Source organism: Chiroxiphia lanceolata, chromosome 13 (assembly GCF_009829145.1).
Source record: "Chiroxiphia lanceolata isolate bChiLan1 chromosome 13, bChiLan1.pri, whole genome shotgun sequence".
Lineage (NCBI taxonomy): Eukaryota > Metazoa > Chordata > Aves > Passeriformes > Pipridae > Chiroxiphia > Chiroxiphia lanceolata.
This window is the reverse complement of record NC_045649.1, coordinates 2,275,831-2,302,046: the sequence shown is the minus strand read 5'-3', so window position 1 is coordinate 2,302,046 and position 26,216 is coordinate 2,275,831. Positions and strand designations below refer to the sequence as shown.

At 53.4% G+C, this 26,216-nt stretch overlaps 2 protein-coding genes across 11 annotated transcripts in view; both read left to right on the top strand.

Annotated features, from left to right (window-relative positions):
• Positions 1–8,295, top strand: part of CTCF (CCCTC-binding factor) — a 31,890-nt gene extending 23,595 nt beyond the window's left edge. For all 10 annotated transcript variants that reach the window (XM_032700810.1, XM_032700805.1, XM_032700814.1 and 7 more), the window contains 6 exons: positions 667–816; positions 2,195–2,355; positions 2,779–2,961; positions 3,365–3,500; positions 4,501–4,668; positions 5,670–8,295. In XM_032700810.1, coding sequence (XP_032556701.1) covers positions 667–816; positions 2,195–2,355; positions 2,779–2,961; positions 3,365–3,500; positions 4,501–4,668; positions 5,670–5,851 — 980 coding nt within the window. In that variant the 3' untranslated portion in view covers positions 5,852–8,295. The remainder of the gene's footprint in view (positions 1–666; positions 817–2,194; positions 2,356–2,778; positions 2,962–3,364; positions 3,501–4,500; positions 4,669–5,669) is intronic.
• A 3,350-nt stretch (positions 8,296–11,645) lies between these two features.
• CARMIL2 (capping protein regulator and myosin 1 linker 2) overlaps positions 11,646–26,216 on the top strand; it is a 23,049-nt gene continuing 8,478 nt past the window's right edge. The window contains exons 1-27 of the mRNA XM_032700888.1: positions 11,646–11,750; positions 12,954–13,045; positions 13,176–13,226; positions 13,480–13,539; positions 14,824–14,945; positions 15,259–15,356; positions 15,970–16,040; positions 16,757–16,830; positions 17,840–17,915; positions 17,992–18,080; positions 18,423–18,517; positions 18,681–18,767; positions 18,991–19,100; positions 19,477–19,554; positions 19,683–19,759; positions 19,855–19,959; positions 20,197–20,266; positions 20,410–20,491; positions 20,994–21,090; positions 21,379–21,436; positions 21,973–22,145; positions 22,804–22,872; positions 23,482–23,575; positions 23,648–23,743; positions 24,372–24,500; positions 25,479–25,592; positions 25,723–25,898. Of these exons, the coding sequence (XP_032556779.1) occupies positions 11,711–11,750; positions 12,954–13,045; positions 13,176–13,226; positions 13,480–13,539; positions 14,824–14,945; positions 15,259–15,356; positions 15,970–16,040; positions 16,757–16,830; positions 17,840–17,915; positions 17,992–18,080; positions 18,423–18,517; positions 18,681–18,767; positions 18,991–19,100; positions 19,477–19,554; positions 19,683–19,759; positions 19,855–19,959; positions 20,197–20,266; positions 20,410–20,491; positions 20,994–21,090; positions 21,379–21,436; positions 21,973–22,145; positions 22,804–22,872; positions 23,482–23,575; positions 23,648–23,743; positions 24,372–24,500; positions 25,479–25,592; positions 25,723–25,898 (2,483 nt within the window). The 5' untranslated portion in view covers positions 11,646–11,710. The remainder of the gene's footprint in view (positions 11,751–12,953; positions 13,046–13,175; positions 13,227–13,479; positions 13,540–14,823; positions 14,946–15,258; positions 15,357–15,969; positions 16,041–16,756; positions 16,831–17,839; positions 17,916–17,991; positions 18,081–18,422; positions 18,518–18,680; positions 18,768–18,990; positions 19,101–19,476; positions 19,555–19,682; positions 19,760–19,854; positions 19,960–20,196; positions 20,267–20,409; positions 20,492–20,993; positions 21,091–21,378; positions 21,437–21,972; positions 22,146–22,803; positions 22,873–23,481; positions 23,576–23,647; positions 23,744–24,371; positions 24,501–25,478; positions 25,593–25,722; positions 25,899–26,216) is intronic.

Here is a 26,216-nt window from a genome sequence, read left to right as displayed (position 1 = left end):
TGATCGATAAGAACTAGTAAATTCATAACCTAATAGAATTACTGCACTGAGAAATGAGTTTGGAGGATTCTGATTTCCAGTTCGACTGTGAGGTGATAAAATACAGGCACTTGTAGTACGAACAGAAGAAACTTCTTCTGTTTTCAGTGGTCCACTTCCAGTTAAAGATTAGAGCCATTTACAGTTTTATGCTTTAGTGTAATTTTAAAAGCTTCTCGTGCATGTTAGTTCATACAGATGCTAAATTTTTTCTTCAATAGAAATGGAATTGATTTTACCACAGAATGTTACAGCAGTGCCAAATTAATCATACTGCTAAAACTAAAGCGGGGGGAAAATAATCTTTTATATATACGTGAACATTCAGAGCCCCCACTCCAAAAAAGTCTGATGCCACTTGCTGTCTCATGGCAACCTGTGTGTAGGTCTTGCCTGAATTTCTCAGAGTAAGAATAATGTAACTTGCTGAAAGATTGAACTCGAGTTTCCTTGTAGAAAGATGCTTATTGGAGCTAAAACTTGTAAAGAAAGAGAAATTGAGCTCTTTGTAGAGTTACTGTTGTCTAGATGCCTGGTGCAAGTTTCTGGGAGGTCATTTGGGGCTTCTTGGTAAGATTTCTTTTTAACAAAAGTACTTGTGCTATTTTTTCCCTCTTGCTCCTGAAGGAGAGAAGCCATATGAATGTTACATCTGCCACGCTCGCTTCACTCAGAGCGGTACCATGAAGATGCACATTTTGCAGAAGCACACGGAGAATGTGGCCAAATTCCACTGCCCTCACTGTGATACTGTCATAGCGAGAAAGAGTGACTTGGGTACGTATCCCCCAAACGTGGCTGTTTGCTGAAGGTGGTACAAAACTCTGCCCAGCATTACAGTGCTCTTAACCCAGTGCATCTGGTGACTGCACAGCATGAAGCACAGCTTCACGTGTGGGGCTGGTAATACACCCTTTTAGCTTATCATAGCTGTGCAAATTAGAACAGTTTTCAGTTTCTTCCCATTATTTGAAGAAGTAATTTTTTTCCCCGAGCATACAGTACTGTTTTCAGGCTCATAGATGCAAGGCATTTATTGAACTTGGACCAAGATTCCAACAGCATAAGGACTGGGGTCTGAAAAGCCAGAAGATCATTTGGCTTGACCTCCTGCACATTAAGTGTCACGCAGAGATATTATCATCGAGTTAAAAGGTTTGAATTAGACCAAATGTTTTAATTTTCTGGGGTGTGGAGCTGTGTGCCACAGACAGGGTAGGGGGGGAGTGTGTGCTCACAAAAGCTGAGTCCTTGCAGTAGGACAGTCTGGATCTAGTGAGCAGTACCCAGTGTGATTCCAGCAGGCAAGCTCTTATGTTCTAGAAGAAGGTGACAAACAATATCGTGCCCAGAGCAGCTGAGGAGAAGGAAAGAGCCACGATTTGGCAGAACTTTCTGACTATAAACAGAATTATCACCCAAGTAATGGGAAGGCAGGCTCCCTTCCAGTGAAGACAAGTGTAAAGTGCTACAGTGAGAAGCAGTTTGAGAGGATGGCAGTCAGATGATGTCAGGAGCAAACAAGCAGATTTACAAGAGAGGAAAACTGATGTTAGCTATGAAGAATTTTTCTTCTAATAATGCTTTAATCTACCCTAAGCTACCTCGTACAGCTGTGGTATGCTCTTAGTTGGAGGATTTTAAAGAAGTGACTAAAACCTCTGTCAGGATTATCTGCTGGTATCCCTGTTGCCTTCTAGCTCCGTCACACTGACTTCTAATCCTGCAGAAAATCCTGTTTTCCCCTAGTGAATTACTTGGCTTCTGTCTCTATCCAGGCAATTTGGGTTAGTCTTAAACATAACAGTCCACAAGGCACTTCAGTTTGCCAATCATGTGTTATCAAATGTGAGTGTCCTGAATCGGCACAGATTGCAACTAATAACCAAATCTGGAGTCCTGTGGAAAAACTCAACGGGGTCTTTCTGCAAGCCATTTCTGTCTAGAAATTGTTCTACTTGGTTTAACTATGGGTCTTTTAGGTTTTCAGTTGAATCCTAAATTAACCATTTCACTGATTTTTTTTTTTTTTTTAATTTTTTTTTTTTTTGGCTGGGCTCAGGAGTGAAGATCTCCAAAGGGCTGTTAGGCTCGGCTTTTCCTGCTTGGGGAGAGCCGTGGTGGTGAAAACCTCTCTGATCTTTTTCGCTCCTAGGTGTCCACTTGCGGAAGCAGCATTCCTACATCGAGCAGGGCAAGAAGTGCCGCTACTGCGACGCCGTGTTCCACGAGCGGTATGCCCTCATCCAGCACCAGAAGTCCCACAAGAACGAGAAGCGCTTCAAGTGTGACCAGTGTGATTATGCGTGCAGACAGGTGAGCTGGCGGGACTGGCACCCCCCGTGAGCCAGTTAGGACAGGAGCTAAAAATATGAGGTAGAAATCTTAGCTGTTAGGTTTTTGACCAGCTGTCAAGATCAAGTTAGTTGTCTTAAGTCTTTGAAGGGTGTGAGGGGAAAGTACAAGTGGCCTTTTCTTGGTGTGATGGCTGCCCTGTAGAAAACCTTCTATTTCACAACCTTGATGTACCTGTTGACCAAGGGATAAGAGTCCATATAGGATGGAGGTAGCTAGGACTGATATGCCATCAGTCCAGATGTTCTCACGTCCCTGCGGAATCATCCTTTTCTTGATATTAAGTGTAAAACTTTGGCTTCCTCGTAGCTGAAAATTCGCTCTTCTGATTCCATTTGCCTGAGTTCTCAAGTTATTTTTCCCTGTCTTGCCTGTCGGTGCCAGGAGCGACACATGGTCATGCACAAACGGACCCACACTGGAGAAAAGCCTTATGCCTGTAGCCATTGTGACAAAACCTTCCGCCAGAAGCAGCTCCTCGACATGCACTTCAAACGATACCACGATCCCACCTTTGTCCCTGCTGCCTTTGTCTGTTCCAAGTGCGGCAAAACGTTCACTCGCAGGGTAAGGGAGTTGCACTGCTTTGAACTGGGGGGATGTTGGGGTGGAATGAGGTTTTTAGCCAAGGGGAGGAGGATGTTTATGCAGCAGAAAGGCTGGTGAGGTACAAGGTGCAATCCCGGTCTTTTAAATAGAACCCTTCTCTCTGAGAGGAAAAGAGAGAGAGAGACCTGATGTAATTCAGGATTAATACCAACACATTAACATTGACATCATGAGCAGTGTGGAAATGCAACTTTATTAATGAAGTTAATGTACCCATTTCCCCTAAACAATCTTGCTTAAGAAAAAAAAAAAAAGATGTAAGTTACCAGAAATGTGTTTGAAAATACAGACCCAGAACGTCTGATCTTGAATTCTACGTGTGTTTTAATTTTTGTTGTGTTTTTAATCTTCCACTGAGTAGAACACAATGGCCAGACATGCTGATAACTGCTCTGGCCTAGATGGTGGGGAAGGAGAGAATGGAGGAGAGACAAAGAAGGGCAAACGTGGCCGAAAGAGAAAGATGCGGTCTAAGAAAGAAGATTCCTCTGATAGTGGTAAGAACAGCTCAGTGCCTTCTGAGAATTACAGGCCTGTGATTCACTGCATGTGTTAGCTGTTGGTTTGCCAGTTCTGCAGGTTTGTTCTGGCACTTGAAAGAGTCTTATCTGGTTGGCAAACAAAAAATGATAGTACATGGCCAAGTAGAGGGGGATATACTGCCTGTGAGGGGTGATATAGATCCTGCTGTCCCAGACCTGCTCCAGGGCAGTGTGGTTTAAAAAACAGTTTGACACCCCTTGTGTCACCTGTGCCATTCCTGTCCTACCTGTGTGGCAAACTGGTAATTTTTTAAGAGTTCTGAAAGAAACTGTGTGGTTCTGTGGCACAGTGCTGTGAAATGGTACTTGCTCCTGCTTGTGATATGTCCAGACAACTGCACCACTGATTAGCTTGGCAACTGCTGTGGGGGAAGGCTGGCAGCATCCAAGGGAGATGCTGGTGGAGATACGCTGTTTGTGAAGGAAAAACTCATAGTCCTCTCTCCTGGTAGAGACTCATTGGGGTGGATTTCACACCTGGACACTGGGGCTGGTGGCTCTCCTAGAAGTGGCCTGGACAAGATGTTTGTTCCTCAGAAGTCATGGATTTGGGTTCCCACCTTCCATTTTGCAACCCTGTGCCCCTGTGGGTGGTGCAAGAGGGACTTGGAGGGACTGGTGGCTCCTCTGATGGGCCTGGGAGTAGCCCAGCAGTGTATTGGGTTCCCCTCCTACTGTTGTCTCTGAGCTCCTTTGTGGATGTGTGGAGTAGCTTTTATTGCATAATCTAACATAATTATGTTTCCTTTTGCTTTCTGAAGGACAGCTTGTTCCCTCTAAGGTGGGGGTAACAGGTTAACAGTCTGTGCCACCAGCCTCTCAACAAAGGCCTTGTTTCCCTTCTTTCTCATCAAAGTTGTCTCCTTTTGGATGAGGATTTAATGGTGCTTTGCTGTAGATGGATGTGTTTCGTTCTTGTTTAAACTGAAGACTTACCTGAGATCATTTCTTACAGAGGAAAATGCTGAACCAGATTTGGATGATAATGAAGATGAGGAGGAGACCGCAGTAGAAATTGAGGCTGAGCCAGAAGTTGAGCAAGAGGCTCCTGCACCACCTCCCAGTAAGAAACGAAGAGGAAGACCACCAGGCAAAGCTGCCACCCAACCAAAACAATCCCAGCGTAAGTCACTAATTGCAGCCTACCTTACACTGCTGGCTTGAGCACCTTTTCTTTTGGATTTGGCAGTTCTTGTAGGAGATCTAATCCCTTCAGTAGAACTCATTTTAAAAGTAGATAACTGTGCTTGTCTCTGTATTGCCAAAAACCTTGAAATTCGTTGCAAGGGTTTCCCGGTCATGAGGGAGCATGGCCACTTCAGACCATGCCAAAAAGAAAGGACATTATTTTTTCTTCAGTATTATTTCATTTCATAGACCTACAAACTGTTCACTGCTTCTGGAACCAGTTATGGTGTCTCTGCTGATGTACAGTTCCTGCTTGAGCAGCTGTCAGTACAGCTGTCAGTACAGTGTCACTTTGGTGTTCCTACCTGTGTAGGCTCTTGCAGGTATTGCCACAACTGAACTTGCTCCAGGCCTTTAGTTCTGAGCACAGGGCCAGTGCAGGTGATGTTTCAACTCTACAGAGTTTTCTCTGTGATAACAGACATTTTAACTGTGCAAAGTCAAAGTAAATAAATTAAAGGAACAAAGCAGGAAGGGTAAATTTATTCCTTTAAGGAGAGGTGATGGCTTCCTCAGTGGCTTGGCTGTCTGCTCAGTGCTGTGAGGGTGTCCTTTCTAGAATTAGTCTGTGGAAGTGTTTCATGCTGAATTTGTACTAGTATCACTGGAATTGAAAGATTTGCCTTAGGCCCATACGTTGATACGGAGGGGGTTTTGTTGATTACTCTGCAAAATCCATTGTTTTAATAATGTCTTAATATCAAAATGCACACTAGAACTGTGGTACTGGGAGCACATCTTCATACAGGGGCAGGGAAATAGATGCTTGATGCTTGGGTGAGTGAGGTGGGTTGAATTGCTCCCCACTAATGTGGGAATGTGTGTTCCCTTTCCTTGGAAGTGACTAAGTCTGCCAAAAAGCTGTTTGAGGCCAGCTCTGGAACTAGTAAAATAATCTGGTTTACCCTCTCCCCCCCCCCTTTTCTGCCCTTATAGCTGCAGCAATCATTCAGGTTGAAGACCAGCACACTGGTGAAATTGAAAATATTATAGTTGAAGTGAAGAAAGAACCTGATGCAGAAACAGCAGAGGAAGAGGAGGAAGCTCAGCCTCCTGTAGTGGAAGCTCCCAATGGAGACCTCACCCCTGAGATGATTCTCAGCATGATGGACCGGTGATGGAGGAAGACCACGCTGGCTGACTGAACTGGCCTGGGCTGTGTTTAAGCGGCTCAAATCTATTTTTCCTTTTATCTTTTTTCTTGGCTTTGGGAAATGCATCATTTTAGACCATTTTACCAAACATACTGGGAAAAAAAAAAAACGATGTTAGAATGTGATTTAACTAGAACTTGCTGTTTTATGTTAGCATTACAGGATCATGGAACATTAGGAAATATTTTGGAGTCCTTGAGGGTTTCCTGTGAGATGCTTGATTTTAGTTTTGCTCTGAACTTGCATTGTAAAGCTGGTCCAAGGGCCGTGTTTACATGCACCAAGTTTTAATATACAGAAGCAGAAGCCTTGACTAAAGTATGTGGAAAACCACTCCGGACTTGCCCTTCCAGTTCCCAGAGTCCTTGAGCCTCTTCTCTCAGTAGTGTTTTTAACTGTAAATGCAGACTTGGGAGGGTTCTAGACTTTTGAAATGTTTTTTGGGTTTTTTTTGTTTGTTTTTTTTTGCTTTTTCCCACTGACTAGCTCCGGTTCTCCAAGTCAGCTGCACACGGTAGTTTTGGCATGCTCCAACTGGTTTCTGTCCTTAATATGCTTTGCTTTCTGCAAAGCATTTCTGTAATGGTCAAGCTTGTAAATAACTTTTTTTTTTTTTTTACATTTTAATCTTTTTCCATTAATTAAGAGGTATGCAAAAATGCAGTTTAAAGAAACCCCAGTATTTTAATTCCTTTCAAATTAAGCGACAAGAGAATTGATAGAGTGTAAATGTTGGGAAAACTGTTGATAACGTAGAGAAGAGATGTATCCAGATTATTGCTTGCAGAACAAGAGAGACCCACACGTGAAATCTGGTTTTGAAGCACAAAAACCTGGTATTTCCTAGAATCATAGACTGGCTTGGGTTGGAAGGGATGTTAAAGTCCATCTAGTTCTACCCCCCATGCCCTGGACAGGGACACCTTCCACTATCCCAGGTTCCTCCAAGCCCTGTCCAACCTGGCCTTGAATGCTTCCAGGGATGGGGCATCCACAGCTTCTCTGGGCAGCCTGTGGCAGTGCCTCACCACCCTCATAGGAAGGAATTCTTTCCTAATATCAAGTCTAACCCTTCCCTCCGGCAGTTTGAAGCCACTGCCCCTTGCCCTGTCACCCATGCTCTCCAGCTCTCTTGTGGGCTCCCTGCAGATTCTGGAAGGCCACAAATTAGGTCAGCCCAGAACCTCCCCTTCTCCAGGCTGAACGGTCCCAACTCTCTCAGCCTTCCCTCATAGGAAAGGTGCTCCAGCCCTCTGATCATGTTTGTGGCCTTCTCTGGACTCGCTCCAACAGGTCCATGTCCCTCCTGTGCTGGGGTCCCAGAGCTGCACACAGCGCTGCAGGTGGGGTCTCAGCAGAGCAGAGGGGCAGAATCCCCTCCCTTTCCCTGCTGCCCACACTGCCTTTGGTCCAGCCCAGGACACAGTTGGCTTTTTGGGCTGTGAGTGCACATGGCTGGGCCGTGTCCAGCCTCTCACCCAGCAGCACCCCCAGGTCCTTCCCAGCAGGGCTGCTCTCGATCTGTCACCCCCCAGCCTGCATAGAGTACGGGGGTTTGACCTGACCCAGATGCAGCACCTGGCACTTGGTCTTGTTAAGCCTCATGAGATTCCCGTGTGCCCACTTCTCAGGCTTGTCCAGGTCCCTCTGGATGGCATCCCATCCTTCAGGAGTGTCAACAGCACCACTCAGCTTGGTGTCACCTGCAGACTTGCTGAGAGTGCACTCGATCCCTTCATCTGTGTAATTAATGGAGATACTAAATAACACTGGTCCCAGTATGGACCCCTGAGGGACACCACTTGTCACTGATGTCCATCAGGACTCTGAGCCGTTGACCACTGCCCTCTGGATGTGACCATCCAACCAATTTGAAACATTTATAATTAACCTTCTTTTTGAGTTATAATTTCACGACTACATTTTCTTTGCTCTATCTTGTAGTTGTATTTTGTGTTTATGAATCCTATGTTAAGACAGAAGTGGTGATTTATAAGTGGGTCACTGCAGCCCTCAAAACCTGGGCCAGGAAATTTTATTAATAGGTCAGTAATTCTACAATTTTTGAATCTCTGATAAAGACAAAAAAAGGAATAATGTGAAATACAAATGATGCCTGTATATGAAAATGTCACATGTTAAAATATGTAAGCTTTTTATAGAGCCTCAGTCTTGCTGATTTCAAACAAATTTTTCTTCTATGTATCGCTTTTAAGAGAGCTATCAGTTTAGCTATCAGACTCTAGGTTGATGCATTTTTGTACTTAGCTGTACTGTGTGATATTTTTCATTATTTTAGGAAGCCAACATGGGGGAAAAAAAATACCGTTATAAAATATGTAATGGGGTTTGAAAGCTGGGAAGGAGAATATACTGCTGTACAGCTAATAAATAATAATGGATTAACACGTGTGCTCCCTGGCTGCTTTCTTTGTGTGCATCAACGGTGTGACCCGGCAGCCAGCTCCAGATGGAAAAGCTGCTCTTCCCAGAAGGATGCTGCAGGGACTGGCTCCTCTCTGGCTGCAGGTGTTGCCTCTGCTCCGTGCTGAACACAAGGTACCTGTCCATGCCCTTAAATCGGGGGGTGATTCCCTGTGTGTAGTGGAGAGAGGATGTGAAGTGTGAACATTGGTGTTTACACCTGAGCTCGGAGTAACTCGGGAGTTGATGTTGCTTCTGTTTGTTTTGGCTGTGAGTTTAAATGCTGATGGTTTAGTTAAGAGGAATGTCATTTCCATTTCTGGAAAACTGGACTGGCACTTGAGTGGAGTGTCTGTGGTGTATTTTTTTTAGTTGTCTGTGACAGCAGCTTAGGGAGCCAGCTGTAGACAGTCAGGAAGCTGCACGCTGCAGGTTTAGGATAATACCTGGTGCTGTTGGTACAGGAGTCGCTGCAAATGACATTACTTAGAAAATTGTAACCAGCATGAGAGTTGCTAGATTAGTTTTCAGGAGGTGCTTGGTGACCAGTTATCTCTGGTCCTGGTAGGTAGTCCTTCAGTTTGCTGGGAAAAGCTGCTTGGAGGTGGAACTCTGGAGTTCTGGGCAGGTTGGAGGCTTCTTGTGCTCTAACAGAGACCTCCCTTGGTCTGTGTGAGTGCTCCATGTGCAGCAGGTCGGTCGTGCTGTCGTACCCAGGTCTGGGTGACCCCAAGGCAGGGGCTGCAGCTCTCCTGGAGTTGAGAGGAGATGGCTGTGTGTGAACAGCGTGGTGGTGGGCTGAGAGGGAGAGAGCCAAGAGGTGTATTTGTCCAGAGACTACAAGTGGTTGCTCCCAAGTAGTCTTTGGTCTGCTGGTGGTGTGTTGAATTCCCTGGCACAGCCCACGGCCGCAGCAGGCCTGGGGAGGTGAGACCAGCGGCTTCTCCTGTACTTATCTGAGGAAATACCATCTGAGGAACGATCCCTAAGTAACTTTTTGATTGTGCACTGCTTTTTGAACTTTCCTCAGAGACGTCAGCAAGGGTTTATTGAGGATGGGAGCTGTCACCCTGTGGTCATCCTCCTTTCTTCCCCAGCCTGGCGTGTTACCTTGTGATCTGCTCAGTTGACCTGGTTTCTCTGTGTGCTTGCTCAGTCAATAGCCCTGTTACGCAGACTGGGTTTTATTTGATTTGAGCTGTGGCTCCTGCCTTGGGCAGGGATCTCTGCTTGTGTGCCTCTTGCAAGGCTTCTGGAGCTCTTCTGGAGAGATGTAGAGCAGCATCCCAGCCTGCTCCTGAGGACACACATCCAGGGCAGCACCCAAAGCCCGAATGTGGACGGAACACTTCTGGCTCAACCCCAGAGCTCTTATCAGTGCTGGAAAAGCTGTGTCCTGGGCTGTGAGTGAAAAGCCAGGGCTGGTACGGATCCAAGGAACATCACTGCCTCTGCCAGTTGCTTGGCCTGGCTGCCATCCCTGGCGCCTGGGCTGCTGTCCTGGGAGCACGCTGGAGAACAGCATCAGAATGGAGAGGGCTGAGACCAGCTCTGTGTGACTGCTGCAACCTGCCACAGGCTTGATTGGCTTCCAGAGGTTGAGAGCTCCGCCAGGTTAGAGGGACTAAATCCTCTTACCTTACAAAGCAGAGTCCACAGCCGGACACAGGGGATGGGTTTCTGTGTGGGTTGCTCTGGACATCCTGATGTGCCTGGGCTTTCACAGAGGCAGGGAACACTTGTGCACATGGATGTCTTCCTCTGCTCCACTCCTGAGGTAGATATTCTGATGCTCAGAATGTCCCAGCATGTGGGACCCAGTATTTTGGGGAATTAGCTTGGAATGCAGCTTGCCAGGAGCTCCTTTGTGCTTCTAAGCTTCGATAGGGGCCATTCTGACAGGTGCAATGGGACAGCTCTCTCTGTGTCCTTAATATCCTTGCACGACAAAACTGGGATGTGGTGCCCTTTCTGAGAAGTTCAGATACAAGTAGCTTGGCCTCCTCCCATCCTGGAAAAAACATGGAACCAGACAGGACCGTCCCTGGTGGCCTCTGTCTCCACTGGGTGGTGAACACCCTTTGCCCTTCCTGGTGTTCATCCATCTGCTGACGTAGCTCGGGAGGCTTGAGGAGGTGCCTCAGCAGAGGTTGGTCCTTGCCCTGAGCCACATTCTCCCCAGCCCCATCCTTGAGAAGAGCTGCCTTGTGCTGTGGTTGGGCTCTGTGAAAACGCCGTCCCTGCAGGGAGATGACTTCCTGCCTTCTCACAGAAGGTGGTTTCAGAAGTGCCGTGGCCCCAGGTGCACGTGGCAGGAGGGCAACATCACCCAGCCCTTCCAGGAACCACCTTCTCCTGAGTTATTCCACCCCTGGGAAAACTCAGTGAGTCCCTGGTTGGCAGATTGCAGCCTGGAGCTTGGACATTTGTCAAAAGGGGCAATTTAGGGAGAGAAGGCAGCTGGCCCCCTTCATTCTTGTGGATGCTGGTCACAGGGCTGCCAGCTGAGAGCAGCTCAGCCTGCTCCCTCAGAACCTTGTCCTGAGTCTCTGGTGGGGCCAAGCTGCACCAACAGCAGGAAATACTGAGTCTGGGGAAGCCCTGCAGCACTGCACGGGGTACAGGACAGCTTTCTGCTCTCTCCTGGAGTGCTTTTGGCTTTTTGACTGGTCCAGAGCCTTCCTGGGAGAGTGGAGTGGTTGATGCACTGAGTCCTGTTGCTCCAAGGACGTCATCTGGCTTCTGCTTCTTGTCCTTGCTCTGGGATGGCAATTTAATCACTTTGTCAGGGTGCCTGGGGTGTTTCTGCTCTGGAAAAGCCCTGCCTTCAGCCTTCAGCCATGGGCACTGGCACCCCTCTCCATTAACTCCCCTTGCAGATTCCCAATGCAAGGTGATGGGGCTGGGCTGACCACCCAGTGCTGTGAAGGGTAGAGCTGCCCTCTCCCCCCTCACCAGCGATCTTCAGGCAGAAATATGTCCCCATGAAGCACCTCGGGGGGCTGCGGGATGGGGACAGGCCATGGATCCTCAACCCTGGAAGGCTGGAACTATGGGAGAGATGCTACTGCTTCGGGCTGGGAGGCTCTGTCCGGGTGTCCTGCTCAGCCAGGGGATGCCATGCAGGGGGAGAAGGGCGCTGGGTAGTGACGCCCCCTCCTCCCGGCGGGGCCGGTGGGCCGTGGGCACCGTCGCTTTCATTTCACTTCTCTTGCTCAGGCGGTAAATCTCGCCTGACGGGGCAGGAAGAGGCACCGGGAGGGGGAGGAGGCACCGAGGCTGCGGCGCTGCCGGTTGGTAACCTCAGCGCTTCCTCCCAGCGGGGCGCCTTTCCCGCGGCACCCAAGGATGCTGCCCTGACACCGGCATCCCCCGGCAGGTGACCCCGCGGTCCCAACCATGGCTGCGTCCCCCGGAGGGATCCCTGCTGAGCTGCAAGGTAAGCATCGCCCGCCGCCGCGCTGCCGGGGCATCGGTGCCACATGGAAGGTACCCGTACGGGGCCTGCTCAGCCCCAATTTGCCGTGCTGGGGTTGGCAGAGCCACTTTCAGGTTCCTCAGCAGCACCAGCTGAGGTTCAGGGGGGGTCCAAGCGGTGTCTGGGGGCTGCTTTTGTCCCCAAAACTCATATACCTGAGGATTCAGTTTGGACCAAAAGCATCCCCAGATAACCTGTCTCCTCGAGGATGGGGCTCTGCACGGCTCAGGCTGCCTGGTTTGTGGGTACAGCTTGGTGCTCCTTACTCCCATGGGCTTGGGTTCTCCTGGCCAGTCGGGGGTCCCTGGCAGCTCCCCAGGGAGGCACAACCTGCAGCCCAGCACAGGGGGGTGTGAAGTGCCACTGCTCCCAGACTTCTTTCATCTGATTGAAAAGCAAAAGACCAGAGAGACCTTGGGGTCCTTCAGCCTCATCAGCCCCACCGAGGCTTGAAGTGGGGTGGGAAGGAGCTGGGTCACAGTGTCCCTGCAGCCTCAGGTCCCAGCTCTACCAGGGTGGGGCTGTGGGGACACATGGGACAAGCCACTGCACCACAGGGCTTGGTGGTGTTGTGGAAGCTTGGTTTGCTTCACATGGCAGTGGACAACTGTGGTTCTGGTCCTGTTTCTTCCCATGGGAGGCAGGAATCAGGACAGGTGGGGAGGTGACACTCAAGGCAGGAGCAACGCCCACACTGGTCCAGTGACCATGGGAGAGGCTGGTCTGTGGACATGGGGAGGTTGGTACATGCAACCACCCTGACTGCTCCATGGGGAGGAAGGACTTGGGTGCCCATTTGCTCCCCAGTAGTAAATCTGGGAAGGAAAGGAGAAAAATCAGGGCCCCCTTGTCACTCAGTGCCGGCTCCCAGTGAGTGAGGTAGCACAGGCAGGGTGAAACAACGACCCCAAAGCCCTGTGCTCAGCCAAGGCTGTGGCAGGTGATGGGGAAGTGGGTGCATCATTCGAGCAGCAAATGAGACTCACAGCTGGTGAAGTGTGTGGTTTAGCTGAGAGCAGCCAGGGTGTGAATTTCTGGCGTGGATGGAGAGGAGTATATTTGGGTGGGGATACAGGGAGAGTGTCCCCAGGGGCAGCAGGGCATGTGGAAGAGAGTCAAGGTGACTTCAGCCACCTCATTTCGTGGGGATGTTGGTCTTTTCAGAGGGCATCACCACCTTCCTGGGGACGAAGAAGGTGCTCCTGGTGCTGAGTGTCCAGCTGCAGGTGAAGTCCAAGTATGACAACTTCATCTTGGTACGTGCAGAGTCCGGCCTGGTTCCTGCTTTCCTGGTTTCCTCAGGCAGCTGTTTCATGGCTGTAGTGAGGGACGGGGTGGCTCCCAGGTCACCACTGTCCCTTGTCACACCAGTGTCCCCCTGCCTAGGTGCTGACACCCTGGCGAGCTTATGTGCTGCCGGTGATGCTGCCAGTGAGGGTGAGTGTGGGGACCCCGTGCCTGGTACAGCCCTGGGGGGCCTTGGGGCACTGGGGGGTGTCACCTCTGGGTCACCTGTGCCACTGGGCCTGGGAAGCCCTAAGGAGCAGGATGAAGAGGAGGGGTCTGGTTCAGGGGCTGGGGGCATGGCCAGGCACTATTTGAGGAGTGGGGAAGGGTGGGAGCGGGGGGGCACCCTTGGGTCCCCCCTCTCCATCAGCGCTGGGGCTGATCCTGCTCTTCTCACCCACAGGTTCACAGCAGCTTCAGCTTCCTGGAGGTGAGGGAGATGACAGTCCAAGAGCCCAGTGTGGTGAGTGACCCCAACACCCAGGGCAAAATGAGCCCAGGCACTCCCCCAAACTTGTGCCCTCCTTCCCCCATAGGAAACCCTGGTCTCCAGCCCACCACAGGGTCTGGGGGCGTTCTGGTTCCTCGTTACACATTGGGGGTCACCAGTGGTGATCCCTGAGAACTCCAAAGGGTATTTATCTCTTTTCCACCTGAAAACAAATCCTCTTATGGCCTCACTGGGGGACTCGCCCTTGGGGCTGGAGGTGCAGGGAGGCACTCAGGGGTGCTGGGTGGGTGCCTGCACCTCTTCTCCTCCAGCAGCTGCAGACAGGGCCTGGCCATGCTCAGCAGGGACAAGGTGACAAATGGCTGCTGGCTTACCAAGGTGAAGACAAATTTAGCAGGACGGTGTTTTAAACCCAGTTAATCCTCTTAGAGAGAGGCAGGCACATAGGGCAGATGCAGCAGTGGGAACCATGGAAGAGAGGAACGGGATGCCTTGGCTTGGATGTTTTGGCTGAGACAGGGCTGTGGTCCTTGTTAACCTCCTGTCTGGTCCTTGTTAACCTCCTGTCTGGCTTCTGCTGGTTAAAGCATCACCAGTGACAGTGGGCTCAGCCTCTAAACAGGGTTTCTGCAGCTCGGGAGGCTGTGAGGCTGAGCCCCAGGAGAGAACTGAAGGACCTGGGCAGAGACTGAGGGGTGCTGGGGGTTGAAACCTCAGGGTGGAGGGGGGTGAGACATCTGACTGTGTTATGGAGAGCCCAGGGATTGTTAATGTGCAGGCAGACCCACGCTCTCCTGCCTCCACAGCCCCGGGCACCGGCGGAAGCGCCGTCCTCGCCCGATGCCGGTGGATAATTGTCATCTTGCTCCCACGCCTCAATCAGCGTGTAATTAAATCAGGGAGCGTGTTGCCATGGGATTTTTTCTTTTTCCTGGTAGGAACCAAAAGCTAAAAAAGCCTCAAAACCCGATTAGATAAATTCAGGGAGGAAACCTCCATCCTTCAGCTGCAGCTGCTGCAGGCAGAGGCAAGGCTGTTCTCACCCCGCTGCCTTGGGCTGCCTCTGCATCAGCTTAGCGTGAATTCTGGCAAGGTTTATGCCTTATTCTTGCACGTTACAGTCTGTTGAATGTATTTTATCCTGAATTCTTGGTGCTCGCAGCCTTCCCCGCGCTCACGGTGCTCTGGCTGGGTTGGCACAGAGGAGCTGATGGCTGTCACCGTCGTGTCTGGGGGCTTGGGGACGCTCTGTGCTGCCAGCTTGCTCAGGCATCTCTCATCCTTTGGACCCCGCAGGTTGTCATAGAAACAGATGCAGCATCTTATGCCTTCCGGTTCATGTCCTTGGATGATTTGGAGCAAGTTGTTATCCATGTCACCATGTCACTTAAGAAGGTCTTTCCAGACTCATCCCTTGGGTAAGGGTCTTCTGTTCCTCAGGGGTGGCTCAGAAAAGTCCCAGATCACAGAATTCTGGTATGGTCAGAGTTGGAAGATCATCTCGTTCCAACCCTGCTGCCATGGGCAGGGACACCTTCAACTAGAAGGTCCCAAATGTAGGATGGGTGCACAACAGTGTGTTTTAGCAGGAGCAACGTGGAAAAAGGCCAGACCCTGCTTCCTGGCCAAATATTTCTGGCCACCCTATGCATAAAGTTACAGCTAAGCATAAAGTGGTGGAGATCCTCTTCTCCTGGCCCACCACCACACATCCCTCTGATCCTTCCCCAGGACGCTGCTCAAGAACTCCCCCCCCAGCCTGTATGAGAGGATCCAGCAGATCCTGGACTCGCTGGAGGAAATGCTGCAGAGCAACCCTGGGCCCTGTGGTAAGTCCTGCTGTAAACTCCTCCAGGCAGGACCAGGAGGGTTGGAGCAGCCTGGGGACCATTCCAGCCCTTCATCCATCAACACCAGCTCTGCTGACAGCCCCCACCTCTGCTGGCAGAGCACCGTGGTGGCTACAGGCAGATGGAGCCCTGCTAGTGGGGTCTGCTCTCCACCAGCCCACCCCATCCCCTGGGCCAGGAGCAGGTTTGATGGGATGTAGTTCCCCCAGAAGCAGCAGGACAGCTGTGGGGAAAGGATGCTCAGTATCCACCTCATGAGGACCTTCAGCTGTGGATGCTTCCTCTCACTTCACAGGGCATCGCTGCAGAGCTTTTCCTGTAGCCTGGTTTGGAGCAGGATACCTCTGTTATCACCATAGCAATGTGCCTTGCCTGGTATCCTCATGGATCAAGCAAAGCAAGCCACAGCCACCCGAGCTGGGCAATCGCTTTCGGGCTGACAGGAGATCTCTGGCCCCTTTGAGGAGGGAGGGGGGAGCCCTCACCATCCTTCTGAGTCCCTGCCATCCCTCTCCTGTTTCCTGCCCTCCCCAGAGGTCTCCTCCGTGTTCCCATGGGAAGACCTGCCCCCAAGACTGCCTTCTCTTTGCAGGGGGGTTTTCGGAGACCTACGCTGCTCTGTGCGACTACAACGGCTTCGCCTTCCGCGAGGAGATCCAGTGGGTGAGCTGGTCCATCCCAGGGCTGGAGACAGTGGCAGTGTCACCTGCTGGGCAGGGAAGCAGGATATTTGTGGGTGCCTCCACTCCAGACAGCAGCCTCATGGGGCTGCTGGGGCTGGGACATCCCAGAGCTGGGAACTGCAGCTTTGCCTGGCTTGGGTGTGGGGCTGGGACAGCCCAGTGACCAGAGACATCCCAGGGGTATCTGTGATGGGAACTGCAGCTTTGCCTGGCTTGCATGCCTCCTGCTCCTTGGTGGGCTGGAATCAAAGTGCAGGTGGGGGTCAGATGCCTTGGACCAGGTTGTTTCCCAGACTGTGACCTAAAGAGAATCCCTGAAAATCTGGGACCTTGCTGAATGTCTGTAGTAGAGGAGCTCCCTGCTGGGAGCCAGCTATAACAGGACCCCTCTTCCTCTGGGACACTGATCCCCTCCCACCTCTTCCCACACCCTCACTCCCACCAGCCCCGGAGTGCATTCCTTCTTCTGGCCAATCCCTGAAAAATTGCTCCAAGGCCCACCAATATGTCCCGCCAAGCTGGGATATGTTCCCTGCCACCCAGAGCACCAGGGGAGGTTCTGGGCTTGGAGTTTAGGCAAGGGGCTCCCCAGAAGAGTGTCCCCAAGGGCTCAGCTCCCTCCAGCAGTGCTGGGCACCTGAGCCACCCCCAGGACCAGGTGCTGGGTCTCATCCATGTGTCCGTCTTTCTGGGAAGGACGTGGACAACATTTACCACAGCCAGGACTGCCGGGAGTTCAACCTGCTGGACTTCAGCCACCTGGAGAGCCGGTGAGTCCCCCAGCTATGCTGCCTGTGGTGCCCTGTGCCACATCAGCCCTCGTCCTCATCCTCCCTGTCCCTGTCAGGGGTGCCCCAACACGCTCCTCTTCTCGTGTTAGATGCATTTGTCACTTTACACGCTCCAAGGACGCCACATCTGCAGCTCCCCCGCACCAAACACCACGAGCCCTGTCCCACAGGGCAGCAACCCAGAGTCCAGGCAGCCTCTCTGTTCATTTTTAACTCTTAAATCAGCCTGTGTGAGCTGCTTACAGGGGTGGAAACCCAACGTCACGGTGGCTTCTGGCAGCTCGTGGCTGTCAGGTGTTTCCCTATGCAAAGCAGCTGGTGCCACTCGCCTCCCCGAAACTTGGCACTGCTCCCTACCAGCCACCCCAAACTTCTGTTATCACCTTATTATCACCTTATTGTCACCTTATAATAACCTGATAGCAGGGGACCATGAGCTCAGGCTGCGCCTGGAGTTGTTCCTGTAGGGCTCAACCGTGTCTCCATCCCAAGGAAGATGGAACAAGGGCTCTGCTCTGGGGTGAGGCTGCAGTAAATCAGAGTTCTGGGCTGAGTGTTTTGGGGAACAGAGGATCTGTGTTCAGCTGGCCGAAAAGGAGACATTTTTAGAGATTTCTCTGGACAGGGAAGTAAAAAAGAAACTTGTTTCCACTTGAGCAAAACCTGTGGTGTCTTCACATGAAAGCCCAGAATTAAAAAGAATTTGAAACCCAGGGGTTTAGATAGAAGCATGCAAATAGTTTGAGTAATTTTGTTTTGCCCAGGGGAATAATCTGGGGAAGATAAACTGTATTTGTGGGTTGCTTTAAACTCATGGACCAATCCTGTCTGTTGAACACCGTGTTGGGCCACCTTGAGTTTGGGTGTCTTGGGACATCCCAGGGTTGGGTGTCCTGGGAAACCTCATGGTTAGGTGCTTTGGGGCCCCCATTTGGAACCAACCTTGTCTCATCCCAGCCCTGACTGCCCCATCCCTGTCACCCTGCAGAGATGTGGCGCTGAGTGTTGCTGCCTTGTCCTTCAACCTGTGGTTCACCAAACTCTCCTGCAAGGACTTCAAGCTGGTGAGTGCCGGTGCTGCAGGACTGGGAGCAGCAGAGGTGGCCAGATTTCCAGAGAGGCTTTCTTCTCCCCTGCCAGAACCAGGAGATTTCAGAGCAGCTGCTCTACATGCTCAGCAAGTCGATGACGCTGGAGGAGCTGGTGCTGGAAAACAGCGGGTTGAAAGCGTAAGTGAAGGGGTTGCAAGGCAGTGATGAGCAGGGTCTTGGCAGCCTGGTGGTGCTTCCCTCAGGGCATGGAGCAGAGGGGTCCATGGACCCATGTGCCAGGGGGTGTTGGTGGCTCCCTGCCCTCCACAGTGTGAAGCACACTGGGAGCAGAGGCCCCCACAGCCTGGAAGGCCAGTGAACCCCACCCACCCTCAGAGATGTTCTTGGCTCCTCAGATGGAGCTAACCCTGCCACACAGGCAGGACCTGCTGACTTGTCCCCATAAGGCTATGGGGTTGGTGGCTGTGTCTCCTGGAAGTGTCCAAACCTCGCTCAGATGGGTGACCCTTCTCCCCACAGTGACTTTGTGCAGAGGATGGCCCAGGCACTCAGCAACCATCCCGACTCTGTCCTGCACACCATCAACCTCTCTGGCAACCAGCTGGAAGACAGAGGTATCCAAATTCTGGGCTGGGATGAGTTTTCACCCATGAAAACTGATATTCAGCTCCAGATCCCAGCAGCAGCTGCTTCCTGTCCTGGGGGCTGTAGCTCAGGGTGAGATGGACACCCCTCAGTGCTGGCACAGTGATTCAGGGCTCTCTGCTCTTTCATCAGGGATTGCTGCCTTCAGCCGGTACCTGGAGAAGAGTTCCAAGGGTCTGCAGAGCCTCAGCTTGGCCAGGACGATGCTCACAGCCAAAGGTACAGCCCAGGTGCCCTTGGGAGGCTGAGCACGGCAGCTCTCAGGCCAACCCAGCACAAAAGGGGTGGCTGGAGGGGCCACATGGACACCCTGGAAAGGGCATCTTCATGGATGTGATGTCCTGCTGCCCCAGCTGGAGGGTAATACCCCTTCCTCTGCTCCACGGCTCTCCCCAGTGCAGGGAACCTGTGGCCATCCATCTCTCCCCCTCTATTCGAGCAGGGATGAGCACACTGTGCAAGGCCCTTGCAGACAACAAAGCCATTGGATTCTCCCTCCGGCACCTGGACCTGTCTGGAAACCCCAGCACCCTGGCTGGGGATGACATCAGTGTGAGTACCCACGATGTGATGGGGTGACACTGCCTGGGATCCACCCCCAGCACGGTTTGGACGGCTTTGGTATCCTGGGGTCTGTGCCCAGCCTTTCAGCACCCCAGGGATGGGAATGTCACGGCTGAGACAGCCCCCTGACTGCCCAGGAGCAGCTGGGGAAGCCCTGGGGACATCCCTCTGCATCTCCTTGTGGGCGGGTGGGAGATGCCACCTGGAGCAAGGATGTATCCCATGAGTGAGTGGGTCCCTCTGTGCAGGACTCACCCTTGGGCTCAGCAGGAGGGAGGAGGCAGGCTGGAGCTGGGATTTCAGGGCTGCTGAGTGGGGGGGTTCAGGGTCCTGGGCAGAGCTGCTGAGCCCCCTCTGCCCACAGAACCTGCAGAGCCTCCTCCGTCAGTGCCACTCTCTGTCCCACCTCAGCCTGGCTGGCACGGACTGCCCGTTGGATGCTGTGAGTACCCACTGAGGGGGGTCTGGCAGTGAGACCCTGCCCTCAGTCCACCTCCACCCCTGGGCCGTGTGAGGGGCTGCAGCACCTCTGGGTCCTCCTCCACACAACCTGCCTCCTCACCCTGGCAGCTCTTTGGAGCCCTGGTCCACGGGTGCCACAACAGCCTCGTCCACCTGGATCTCTCCAAAAACCTGTACTCCCACAAGTAAGACCCCGGGACGGCGTGAGGGGAGCGTGGTACCTGGGCAGGTGGCTGGTGCTGGGTGACAGGTGATGCCACTTTGTGCCCATCCTTTTCAGGAGGGTGAAAACCATCTCCCCTGACGTCAAGGAGTTTTTCAACCAGGCCTGTGCCCTCAGGCACGTCTCCCTGGCGGGTACCAAGCTGCCTGCGGACGTCGTGAGGTGAGGTTGGGCTGTGAGTCCACCCAGGGGAGTGGATTTGGGGTGAGCATAATCCAGGGGGGACCTCACTGAGGGCTGGTGGGGAGGATGGGTGGATGGGGCTGTGGGAGGCAGAGCTCTGGGAAGGATGTTTTCTCCAGCATCCCACTCCCACTGCCTGGACCCTTGGGGGTGCTCCACAGCATGTGCTGCTGCCCCCATTTCTTGCACCCATGGGGGCTTTGGTGACTTTTCCAGGGCGTTGCTGCAAGGACTGGCAGACAACAGCCACATCAGTGACCTGCACCTGGATCTTAGCAGCTGTGAGGTGAGGGGCCAGCAGCCCAGCCAGGGGGTCCCATTGCAGCAGTCAGGGGAGGTCTGTGCCCTGTCTGACCTTCCCCACGGCAGGATCCCGTTTGCAGGGCTCGGTGCCTCCCCTTGTACTGATGTCTTGCTGTTTCTTCCAAGCTGAGGTCAGCAGGGGCCCAGGTGATCCAGGATCTCATCCCTGATGCCAGCTCCATCAGCAGCCTGGACTTGTCTGACAATGGTAGGTTGCTTTTTCCCAGCCTGGGAGAAGATCTCCTCCCTCTCCTGGATCTCACCAGATTTCCCTGGGGATGGTGCATCTATGAGGATGGGAGTGCAGGCAGCTGCCTGAAAGGCGTGAGAATTCCCCCCATGCTGCCCAGGGTGGTGGGTGGGTGATGGAGGGCACATCTCTGGGCGATGGCAGAAAGTAAGTGCCACCTACAGCTCCATGAGTTCCCCCATGGCTTAGAACAGCACTGGCACCCCAAATAGCAGGAGTGCCCAGAGAGGGTGCTCCTTCCCTGGGGATCCTCACTCCTCAGGGACTCTGGCTGTGCACAGCTCTTCAGTCTCCTTGAGGGAACCAGGAAGGGAGGAAGGTGCTCAGGAGCTCCCTGAGCATCTCTCCACCATCCCGTGGTGGCAGCTTGGTGGCTCTGCAGGTCTCCTGAGGGACCACCTTGATGGCACCTCTGTGGACTGCTTGGAGCATCCTGGTGGGCGTTTCCCATCTCTTGCAGGCTTTGACCCTGACATGGTGACACTGGTGCTCTCCATTGGCAGAAGCAAGTCCATTAGGCACGTCTCTCTGGGGAAGAACTTCAACATCAAATCCAAGTAGGTGCAAAACTGCAGCACCCAGGCAGAAGCCATCCTGGCACTGTGCACTCCCATCTACTCTCTCTCCCCATCGAAAGCCCAGAGGCTGGTAGGAATTGCCTGCCCGTCCTGGCTGCTCCAGCCCAACATGGAGCCAGGGGCTGTGGGGGTACAATTGCCAGCAACTGGTGCAGTCCCAGGGATGAGTTGTAGTGTCAGGCAAGAGTGGGAGGGAGGACAGAACTCTGCCAGCTGCCTCTGTGGCCCTGGGGATGCACATGTAACCCCCCCCCGCCTCTCCTGCAGGGAAGGACTGTTGGATGTCCTGCACCGCATTGTCCAGCTCACCCAGGAGGAGGACTGTGTAAGTCCAGCTTGCCCTCAGCCACCCCAACCATCCCATCTGTGCTCCTGGTCACCCTCTGCCACCACTGTGCAGCCTCCATGCCAGGGTGCCATCCAGATCCCTCCCAGCACAGGCTGGGAACAAACTTTCTTCCCTCCCACTGCCATTCAAACCCTTCTGCTTTTATTTTCCTCGGTCTGAAGCAGATGCTCAGACCGAGAAGTGGGAGCTGTTCCTGTTCATCTGGGAAAGCTGGAACCTGAGTCTGGCTAAAGGCATGGAGGAGACACTTGGTGTAACCTGGATGCAACCCAGCTTTCAAAAAAAAAATCCCACTTTTCTCCCCACTGCCTGGCAGGCATCTGAGCTAAATCCAGGCTGTTGCCTAAGCACCCATTGCCCTCCTGTTTCTTGGGGTGCAGCATCACTTGGTGTCTCCAAAACCAGCACCAGCCCCGAGGCTTCTGGACAGGGATGAAGGCTGTGTCTACGAAGGTGACGTGTTCCCTGACATGTGCCCTGGCCACCTCTCCCCCTGCTTGTCCCCTTTCCAGCCTCTCCAGTCACTGTCCGTGGCTGAATCGCGCCTCAAACTGGGAACCACCGTGCTGCTGAGCGCCCTGGGCAGCAACACCAGCCTCACAGCTCTGGACATCAGCGGCAACGCCATGGGGGACACGGGGGCCAAGATGCTCGCCAAGGCCCTGCAGATCAACACCAAGCTCAGGTAGCAGCAGGTCTATGTCACCCTGTGGCTGCCCTGTGCCGGGCAGTCCTGGGCAGGATGCTGGTGCCATCAGAGGAGGATTGTCGTGGTTCCTGGTGACCATGGGTGTGGTCCTGGACAATTCCTGGCGCATTGTCAGATGCTGTGGCCACATGTTGTGCTCGTGGCAGCCACTAGAAGTGCTGGCAGGGAACATGTGAGGGCCAAGAGAGCAGCTCGGTCCCTGGCCCAGCGCTTGCCAGCTCTTTGCCAGGCTCCTGCACAGCCCAGTGTGCTGCAGACAGACCTTTACAGTCACTGCCCTCCCACACACTCTGCTATCAGTTCCTAAAACGCCATTTTTTGACCACATTGTGCCCACAAAACCAAGGCAGGGGTGTCTGCAGGGGACAGGGAAGGGTGTCATGGCCAGGGCTGTTCCTCTGGGGGTCATCTGCCTCTGCCAGCAGGATGGTACCTGACTGTGTCCTCCCAGCCTCTCACTCCCTCCCGCCTAATTTACAGCTCCTTGCAAAGTCTCACTTTGGATTTTGAAAGTTTAAGTTCAGATTTTTAAGCCCATTTTCAGGTTTTCTGGTGCCTTGGGCTCACTGTTGCTGGCACCCACCTCAGGGCTGTGTGAGTGCAGCAGGGCTCACCCATGTCCTTCTCTGTGCAGGACCGTGGTTTGGGACAGGAACAACACAACTGCCCACGGGCTCCTGGAGGTGGCTCAAGCTTTGGAGAGGTAAGGAAGGAGCTTCTTGGTCCTCCTGGCTTGCTACTGCCATGCAAAAGAGCCTCTGTCACGAGGATATCACTGTCCCCAGGGCCTCTTGTCCCCTTAGAGCTGTAATCACACAGTTGCATACACATCCCAAGGGAGTTCGTCCACAGCTTTGGCCTTGCAGCCAGCAAACCAACCTGCCACTGTTTCATGATGGCACCTTCAACCCCAGGGTCTCCCTGAGCAACCAGCACAGCCTTGTGTCACCCACGGAACCCCCAGCGAGGGCAGGGGGGATCTGCTGGTGGTGCTGATGTGATGCTCCTCTCCTCCTGCTGAGGACAACTGCTGAGCACACCCACCTTCGGGTCTGGTGCTTGGCTGTGCAGGTTCTCTGGAGGTCTGAAGAAAGAGGGGTGCACAGAGAGCCTGGGCAGGTTGTCGCTGCCTCCCCGTCAGGGTTTGCTGACAGCCAGAGTTTGGCCATCCCTATCTCCAGGGCTGGACCTTGGGACAGTGTCCAGGCTGCCATTGGGTGGGCTCTGGACCTGTGTCATGTCTGTGGGGATGTGAAGGGTGGGGATGAGCGCTGGGTCCAGCAGCACCTGCTCACTCCACGCTGCCTCCCAGGAACTACACCCTCAAGTCGATGCCGCTGCCGATGAGCGACGTGGCGCAGGCGTATCGCAGCAACCCCGAGAGGACAGAGCAGGCCGTGCACAAGGTGAGGGGATGTGGGCTGCGGGGTGCAGGGCTGGGTGCCACCCACACTGCTCATGGCCCCTTGCCTCTGCAGCTCCAGTCCTGCCTGACCAGGAACCAGCTGCGGCAGACGCTGCCAGCCCAGACCTTCCGGCTGCAGCAGGGCATCCTCACCACCTCTTCTGAACAGGTTTGATGGCCCAGTTGCTGCATGGGGCTGCTCTCCCCTGCCCCAAATGGCCGTGGCTTACTAGTTTGAGCTCTTGCAAGCAGCACAACCCCCTTTTCACCTTTCCTGAGAGGAGGGCAGAGCAGATTGGAGGGATGGAACAGATTGCCCAGAGAGGTGGGAGATGCCCCATCCCTGGAAGTGTTCAAGGCCAGACTGGATGGGGTTTGGAGCAACCTGGCCTAGTGGAAGGTGTCCCTGCCCATGACAGGGGGGTTGGAACTAAATGGCCTTTAAGATCCCTTCCAACTCAAATCATTCCACAGTTCTATGATGGGAATGGGACTGGGCAGAAAGAAGATCTCCAAGGAACCCTCCTGGTTGCATCCATGCATCTTATGCATTTGCAATGCTGAGATAACTTGCTGCTACACTACCCCATACGGCGTGTTCCCAGCAATCTGTGCACTCTTGCAAGCGAGTCCCTGGCATGTGGCATCCCTGGTTATTAGGCAGGGTTGCTCTGGGGGGGCTGTAGCCTGCCTGTGCCCCCACCGAGCAGCCTTTTCTCCGGGAGCACCACGGCAGGGAAGGGAACTGGCAGTGCTGCTCTGGCACCGGCACATGACGCAGCCTCTCTGTGCTCCAGATGGTGAATGAGATCTGCCTGAGCGTGCAGAGGCACGTCGACATCCTCAGCACCTGCCCGGGCAGGGAGGTGCAGGCGGACGTCCTCTGTGCGGAGGAGGCCATCAGGAACGCCAACCTCTCCGTCAGCGTGAGTCCTGCGTGGGAAACCCCCTCGGCTCACCCGGCACCAGCTCGGGATCGAAGCGGGGCATTGATCAGTTAATGACACCATTAACCAGCAGTCAGGGAACGCCAGAATGTCAATGCCACAGATGCACGTCACCGAGCGTCTGCAGACGTTAGGAAACAGCTGAGGATTTCTGAATTCCCTTCTAGAACAAGGGGCAAAATGCTCTCAGTCCCCTCGCCCCAAAGGCACACAGTTGTGTGCACCCCTCAGGGGAAGCAGAGGTTACAAGTACACCCTCTCTTTTGCATCCCATGCTCACACACCCCTCCTTTGGAGAGGTGACTGCTCCAGCTTTGGGCATGCCCTGCAACCCAGAGATGCCCACACTGGTGAGAAACCTCCCTGCATCCCTGAGGGATTGTCCTCCCTGGGGCACCCTCATCCCACCCTAGTGATGAGAGTGCTCCATCAGCCCACAATGAAATCCACCACGCTGGATAGGCAGCTCCTGGCACTGTCAGATCTGGTTTGATTCTCTTGGTCCTGTTTCTCTCTCCCCATTGCACCTTTTCCTCCTCCTCCTCTACTTCTCTTCAAACCATCTCTCTTCTCTTTTTCCCAGCTCTCTCGGCACTGCCCTGGGTATTTAATCTGGTGGAGATAGAACTTAAGAGGACAGTGCTGTTGTTGGAAAGGTGGTGAAAGGGATGGGAAACCATCTCTGCTGATGCAGGCAGCAGAGCAGTGGTGTGCAGGAGGGGAGGGAGGGTCAGTGGGGGGTGGGGAGCAGTTGAGGGTCCATCTGGGGGACACAGGGACTCTGAGGGACTAGGTTGCCCCACCCTGGCCCAGCAAAGCCAAGTCTCTGGGTCTGCCCAACTGATGCAGGTGATGCTCTTCCATGGCACAGTCACAGCTGCTGGCTGAGCATGGAAGGATGGGAAGCAAAGACGAGGTGGTGTGGGATGATCCATACCATCTCTCTTCCCATGGCAGATCCTACCCCTCCTGTATGAGGCAGGAAACACCCCATACCAGAATGGCAAGCTGCAGCACAAGCTCGAGTGTCTCACAGAGGAAGCGTCGCAGACCTGCAGCTGGGAAATCCAGGTGGGCACCCATGGGCAGCACGGAATATTCATCAGCCTTGGCCCAAGGATAAGGGGGATGGTGCCTCCTGGAAACCACGTGAATGCAGACAGAAAGGCACCAAAACTTGCCCTTGTCCCCCAAACTGCAGGCGATCATGCAGGCGGTGCTGGACACGGCACACAGCCTGTGCCCAGACGTGGTGCAGAAGAGCGGGGTCAGGGATCAGCTGGTCAATGCCATGTCGGAGCAGATCTGCCTCCAGGACCACCTCAGCCTCAGTGCCGTCCTGGACCAGATGGTCACCGATGTCTTCAGCAAGCTGAAGTGGGTGATGTGCCGTTCTTCCTCCTGGCTCAGCAGCTGTCACTCACTCATGGGGCCAGAGGAGGATTTTGGGGGCTCCCTACCAACTTCCCCTCTCCCTACATTGTGGTGGTGATGTGCTGGGTCCTGTTGCTGTGTTTTCCCAGCCGTGGCTTCCAGCTTGGGTCGAGTTTGGATGTGTCCCTGGGAAGCTGGGGGGTTCCATGGGATGATGTACCTGCAGGCACACCCCTGTGGCTGGCAGAGGGGAGCCCAAACCATCAATGTGGGAATGCACTTGGCATCCTCCATCCCAGCCAGCACCTGTTGCCATTCCTG